This window comes from Montipora foliosa, chromosome 6 (genome assembly GCF_036669935.1).
Source record: "Montipora foliosa isolate CH-2021 chromosome 6, ASM3666993v2, whole genome shotgun sequence".
In the NCBI taxonomy this organism is placed as follows: Eukaryota; Metazoa; Cnidaria; class Anthozoa; order Scleractinia; family Acroporidae; genus Montipora; species Montipora foliosa.
In genome coordinates this window covers 55,818,284-55,825,382 of record NC_090874.1, presented here as the reverse complement: position 1 = coordinate 55,825,382, position 7,099 = coordinate 55,818,284, and the positions used below count along the sequence as shown (strand labels likewise).

Genomic DNA, 7,099 nt, shown 5'->3' with positions numbered 1-7,099 from the left:
CCAATGCAAATTACACATCGAAATTCTGGATTATGATTGGCTAATAAACAATAGGTTTGGTCAGAACCAATCTAATCTTTTGTTTTCAAATCAAGCGTGGGCCCTGGATGGTGCAATTTGTGGTGCAATTTTTCCCTGACTGCATGAGACAGGTGAGTTTCTTCTGCTTTTTCTTGTGCAATTTGGAGTAAACAAGCACTTGTAAATTTATCAAAGACTACAAATTGCACTCGCCCTAAATGCTCATGCAATTTTGGTCATCTTTGTAAAAATTTACTCGAACTTAATTAGTCCAAATTCCACTTCAAATCATACATATGATTAGGAGTTGCTTGTACCATAACTCTAATGATCTTTCTATCTTCATTTCATAAAAAGCATGTAGTTCATGACTACACAGAATCAAGGTGTTTTGATTGCTTGCATGCAAGTAAACTGAAATGAAAAAAGTTCTGGTCGTAACTTTGTTGTAAGGCCCAATGGAAAACGACAAAAGAGAAAACTTAAACCGACAAATAAATTTGGAGCCACGACAAATGTACTGTGATCAGTTTTCCTGCTACAAATTTTCAAACTTAAAGTTTTGAATTTAGAAACTCGAAATTTTGTGTTCACAAACATGAAATTTTGCGTTCACAAGCTGGTCAGTGTAAAATGTAGACTGCCGACTAAAGTTATAATGTAACTTTTGAAAAAGCCCAAACCCTTTGGAAGTGCCAACAGCAAAGCCTAAAATTGTTTTGTGCCAAATTTGGCCTAAGGTCAGCACTTCTGAAGGGTTTGGGTTTTGCAACAATCACATTATAACTTTAGTCTGTATTTTACACCGACCGGTTTGTAAACTCAACATTTCGAGTTTGAAAATTTGAGGCAGGAAAAGTGATCACGAAATGCCATGTCCCATACCGGCCACCGTCCTTAACCTCAAGAATAATCAAAGCGACAACATTCAGGATCTCTAAACATATGTAATGAAGTTATGTAATGAGAGGAGGTAGATTTCCTGTCACTTTCCAAAGCAGTCAACACAACGCGCCCATTCTTCCTGGCACGCTTAATCATGCAAGCGTTATAAATTTCTATTCTTTTATAACAATGGAAAAATAGGCCTTCAACATTGATGTTCAAACAAATGGCTGAACTGGACGCCGATCTAACCTCGTCATCTATTCGCCAATCCGTGCAAGTGTACAAGCTGCTAGAAGCCGGGAACATAAACCTTCTACACGTTTCGTCGAAATCGTAAGCGGTGATTCCAAACGCACCCAAGCGCTTTCTTTCTCGAAGCAACTGTTCCTCTCTGGAGTACCCTGAAAAAGAACGACTGATTCTAAAGGAGTCCAGCAAAGGTTTCCATGAGAGTGGCATCAAGTCATTGTTTTCTAGTTTGGTATCATTTTCTGATGGAAGATCAACAAAGTGAATGGTATTTTCGCGACTCCCAAAGGGGACAGCTAAAAAGTAAAGCTTGTTTTCGCAGAATGTAAATGAATGAGGAACTCGGTTTATAAGACTTTGCTGAACGGATTTTGCTTGTTTCACGGCAATCTGCAAATCTTTCCAACTTTTTGTGTTCCTTGTTGAAAAGGAGCCCTGACGGGGTTTCAAATCGCCGAACTCCGCAAACGGCGAAAGTTCGGACATGGCGCTATAGATCGGAGAAAGGACAACTTTTCCAGTGCCATAAAAGACGATGCCACAAGGTGCTTCTATTGACCAAATAAAGCACAAGACCCAGCAGAGAAATCACTGTCTTTTTTCAAAATACTGAAGAAGTCGAAAATGTTACGATTTCGAAATTTCGCACCCTGGCGAATGGTCAGCGGACAATAGTAAACATTCCTTTTTAGGACATTGTCGGAACTACCGATTCATGCCGATAACTTCTCGGTTCAATGTCGCTAATCAGTCGTATCAAACTTTTCCAAAGGAGCGAAAACGTAGAATGAATGTGATGAATTAAAATTTGGGGAAAATTCTATAAGCATGAGCAAAAGCACAGAGGAAGAGGGTCCAGAGGCCTACGGAAAAAACGAAGATAGTGGAGATGACGTCAAGGAAATGCTAACGGATGGTTTTATGGATTATTTCATGCCCAGTTTGGAAAATGTTCAAGACAGACTTAGCGAATTGACGTAGGTTGGAGTGCGAAACATGCAAGCTCGCTCGATGGGGAAAGGAGAAACGTAGTAGTAGTGACATAACCATTGCATGAAAACGATGTTAAGTCGGGCTTAGTCGCTGATAAATTTGCTATTATTTAACTTTAATTTAGCGTGTATGCCATATTGATGTCCACAGTTCTGTGCTGAGACACCTGGCTTATGAACAGAAGCGAGGCTGTCTGAAACCTTGCGTCTCACTATCTCTCTACGTATACTTTTAATTTCCAATATCTAATTCAGTTTCCAGTTGGTAACTTTTCCTTGATAAATTATATATTAATTACATATAAACAGAAACCCATAAGGGTTGAAACGTGTGACGGCCCCTTGTGTGATGGGAAACAAGCTTCTGAATATTCAATTTGCTAAGTACCATATTTGGAACAACAAGAGCAAGGGGTCTCCAAATATGGTACTTAGCACTGAAACATTGAACCAATCAGTTCGCACTGAATATTCGGAAGCTGTGAACGTGTGGTACACATTTTAACCCTTATGGGTTTCTGATATAAAATAATAGACCTTATTCATAAATGGCGGTCACATTTATAATTCTTTTGTCCACGTGCAAATTAGCCTACCAAGCCTCATTTTAGAGCAAGAATTCTTTTCAATTCACTGTATGGTATCGAGGCTTGGTAGGCTAATTTGCACTTCAACAAAAGAATTATAAATTGGCCGCCATTTATGAATAAGGTTTATAGAGCCAATACCTTGCCCTTTAAAGAGACATTTTCTTATCGGATGTGTGCTTGCTACACACCTGAAGCAATGGAAACTTGAAAACATTAGTTTTACCTAGTGAAACAGATGTCCTTTTGCAATGGTGACTCTGGAACATTCTGAGAAAATCTAAGAGTGCTCTTTTGCTGGGGTCAAACCTACGAACCTCTGATCACAAGTTTGGATACCCTACCACTGAGCTATCTTTTGTCAAATTTGATGCTAGCATATGTAGAGTTTTAGCCTTTGGCCTTGTCTTTTTTTTTTTTTTTGCTTTCATTGTAAATTCCTTTATGACCAAGAGAGATTGGGTACCACACAAAGTATTATGAAGCCAACAAACTGACCTGCTCCGAACTGAGTGGCTTCATAGCTCAATTAGTAGAGCATTGCACCAGCATTCCCAGAGATCATGGCGCTGGAGCCACCTGAATTTTTCAGGTGTCTATAAGTGACAGTATTGCTTGGACTTGCATGGACAAGGTTAGCTAAGGACAGATACCTGTGAGATCAATCCAGGGAGGGGTTCCTCCATCAGGAGTGAATTTAGACCTGATGATGATGACGATGAAATCTTGCTTAAATTCTCCAGATTTGTGCAAGGATTTCTCTCTTTTAAAGAAGTACTATAATCCAAAAAATAGTAATAATGACCATCAATGATATTGCTTGCATCCATGGTTAAGAGGATGGTCATCAGATCGAGATCCAGGTTCACACCTCTGTGAGTATGTCGCGAAAAAATAATAAGAAAGAGTTGTGATTACTCAATGTAAAGGAGGGGATGAATATACTGGGAAGGGGGAATGAGTAGGTGTGTATGTAGAGGAACCTGTAGTAGGTTTAATAAAAGGGGGATGAATGGAAAAGTGTGGGGGTAGGGGTAAGTAAGGGACATGTAGAGAGCAAAGATTGACAGTTTTTGCATAAATTCGTTTTGACACCCCTTTTTTTCAACTACACACTGTATCGCGATCTTCTTATAGTTTTGCCTATGCGCGAGCCGTGAATATTTCGTGGTATTGCCGTCTCACTTTTGCGGCCTGTGATTGGTTCTAATGTTGAAATTGACGTCGTTGCACTGAATTGGGTTGCTGACGTACACAAACAAATACGTTTGGCAGGTAGAAAAAATTGAAATTTCGATCAGGCGCGGGTTGATTAGTTTACAGTTTTATTTATCCTTATAAATGATGGATCGCGATACAAAACAAATTGCGATTTTGAGACGGCAATACCACATTATATTGACGGCGTTGGGTGAAAATATATTCCGCATTGGGCTCCGTCGCTTCGCGACTCCACCCAATACGGAATATATTTTCTCCCAAATAGCCGTCAATATAATGTGGTATTGTCATCTCAAAATCGCAATTTGTTTTTAATAAAATAAAATCCCTTTTTCAAAGATACATGTAGTTGATAGAAAAAAATTAACAAGTTAAAAATAAAGTCACCTAGGTAGAAAAAAACTACCGCTAACTACAGTGAAATAATTGGCTGCAAATAAAAATCAACTAAAACATATACACGTATGAGTACATTGTTAATCCAAGTATGCCATTTTTTGTCATTCTGGTCCTGTCATTGTGTGGAATATTCTTGAATTGACGCTGGTTTTAATTTCCAAGGCACTCCCTATATTTTCCTGACCAAGTTCAGTTGTAAAATGTTGAAACTAGAATGCCGCAAAAGCAAGTACACTTTTGGGGAAAAAGCTTCAATCTCTAACTAAACATTATACAGTACTACAGTTTCAGCCTTCTCAGTTAGGGATGAACAGATTTTTTTTTTAAAGTCTTTATTTTCTTGCTTTTAGACAGAATCAAGGAATTTTGATAGAAACCATTCAGCAGGAAAATGACAAGTATGTTGATTGTCATTCAGCTAGAAACCTGGCAGTTATGGTGAGCAAGAGGATTATGAATAGGTCATTTAATTTTTTTTTTTTCCTAATGGATAGTTTTATTCCGCAAGTCCATATTGGGTTCCATTTAGGCAATAAGTGCGACAAAAACTCAAGTCAACTTGAGACTTACTTGACACCTTATCGCCTTATTGTATCTGTTCAAGTAAGCATTCAAGAGGAATAAAACTAGACTTGAGATCTTATTTTGGCTTCTCTGAAGATGCCTCGTTTCTAAGGTTACAAAGTAACTTAAAGGTACTTCAACTAAAATAAACCCCATCCACATTCAAAGTAGAACTTGGTCATACTAAAAAACCATCTTACATCCCTGTTATCAACCTGCCTATTATGAGTACCAGAGTTTGAACGATCTTGCTATTCTACCTTTTTAACTTGTACTGATCTTGTTCGAATAAGATTAGATTTAGTTAAACATCTAATGACAAAGAAGAGCGAAAGAAACTTTACACAACGTTTCGATGACTCCATGTCATCATTTTCAAGTGAAAATAAAATAAAATTTGATAACTTAATATATACCTTGCGAGGTGATAAAACGTAAAAGTGTGCATGTAAACATGAGTGCTTGTGTCATAAGCTGGATATTATTAATTTTTCATTGAGAAAGTTGATCTTAGTTTCTGTTTTATTCTCTTGGTCCATGTGATATCGAACAAAACAAATCATAATCAATAAAGAAAACACACATCTGATTGGCTTAGCCGCCAACGTAATTCCACAGGAATATTGGAAACAGTAGATCTGTGACAGGAAATAATGACAGTTCAAGATTAGCTACTAAGATACAATTGTTTCTTTTCAGCTTTCCTATGTTCGCACATATCATTCAAAGCTCACAAAAGTCAAGCAGGATATGAGTTCAGTAGAAGACAGGGTGGGGAAACTAAAGGTAAGTTTATTTAATTAGTGAAATGCAGATGAATCAAAATATGATTTTCAAGGTCCTTGAATTTGATGTTTGAAAAACTTTTAGAACTGCATGTGTTACATTTAGGTTAAAACAATAATTATTATAGACAATTTTTTTGGCTAAATTCTTCTGCAAACAAAATTTCCTTTTACCTCCTCTAACTGGACCCCACCTCATTTTGTTTTGAAATGCATTCCCCACAGTTAATGTTTAAATAATATCTTGATCGTGGTTGTGTGGAATTGTGGATGTTTAAGCCTGGTCCTAAAGGTCCTAATTTTCATGTTCGAAATCAATTGAATTATAAATATTCAATGGTTTTTTCTGTGAAAGTGAAATTTGCAACATTTTTCCCCTTGTGCTAAATACATAATTGCAATTAAATGTACAGAGGTCTTTTGTCATTTTGCCTTTTAGTCTTTCCCTGTTATTTTGTATATTTTCATTATCTTGGATGTTTTGCACGTCCAGCAGTTCCAGATAGTCAACATCATTGCTGGTTTTCACTCAGGTGATCAACAGCCATGTTTTTCAACAAAAACAAAAGGAAGCGTTTGCATAATAATAGAGTTAAATTCCCGGAGGATTTGGTCGGGGCACCAACATGGCCGCCTTTTGTTTGTTTAGGGCACCAACATGGTGGTCGTGACGTCATGTGAAAACCGAGAATTGGGTTGTTTTGAAATGACATTTGCATTCCTTCTTTTTCCCTATGAAACACTCACTTTCCATTCATTCTATTCCCTTCCATCCTCTTCATAGAAAAGAGCCATGAAACTCAAGTTACAAAAGGAGAAGGATGAAAGGAGCAAGGCGGAAGCTTATGAGAGGAAACTAGAGCTTGAGAGACAACTCACTGCTAAACTAGCATCTGATCATCAGCAGTAGCTTTGTCTAAATGAATAGAACTACAGTGAAATATTTTTTATATGCTGGAACTGCTGGGTATTTGTGTAAAAGTGGGGCTCACAACACTCCATGTGAAAAGAAATTATTGTATGAAATAACAATAACAATAATTTGTTATTATTAAAGGATTCATATAACGGGTGTACTTTACTCACAACAGGAAGTTTTTTTTAAAAAAATTAATGGTTACCACTAATTGAATTTGACCTGTTTTAGGTACTGACCATGATACTAATTTCCGGGGTGAAGCTGTGCTGCTTTTTGGCATCTACACTGTAGTTCCCTGATAGCAGAGGTCCCTTTTTTTTTGCTCTTGCTGGGCTGAAAAGTACGGGAAAATAAGCCCTCTGCCATGGGTCGAAATTTCACTGTTTAGCATGCATGGCGGTTACTTGGCGGTTACTGGGCCACCACGCACCGGTGGCTCAGTTGTTTGAGCACCGGGCTGCCATGCGGGAGGTC

General features: G+C 37.8%; 2 protein-coding genes across 2 annotated transcripts in view; one reads left to right on the top strand and one right to left on the bottom strand.

Annotated features, from left to right (window-relative positions):
• The window catches only part of LOC138007805 (dipeptidyl peptidase 9-like), a 26,710-nt gene extending 25,060 nt beyond the window's left edge, over nt 1-1,650 (bottom strand). Inside the window, exon 1 of the mRNA XM_068854884.1 lies at nt 1,159-1,650. Within this exon, the coding sequence (XP_068710985.1) occupies nt 1,159-1,644 (486 nt within the window). The 5' untranslated portion in view covers nt 1,645-1,650. The remainder of the gene's footprint in view (nt 1-1,158) is intronic.
• Nucleotides 1,651-1,847: 197 nt separating this feature from the next.
• LOC138007807 (biogenesis of lysosome-related organelles complex 1 subunit 6-like) lies at nt 1,848-6,782 on the top strand. Its single transcript, XM_068854886.1, has 4 exons — nt 1,848-2,135; nt 4,708-4,795; nt 5,621-5,707; nt 6,491-6,782. The coding sequence occupies exons 1-4, from the start codon at nt 1,987-1,989 to the stop codon at nt 6,614-6,616; spliced, it is 450 nt and encodes a 149-aa protein (XP_068710987.1). The 5' UTR covers nt 1,848-1,986; the 3' UTR covers nt 6,617-6,782.
• The last annotated feature ends 317 nt before the right edge of the window (nt 6,783-7,099 follow it).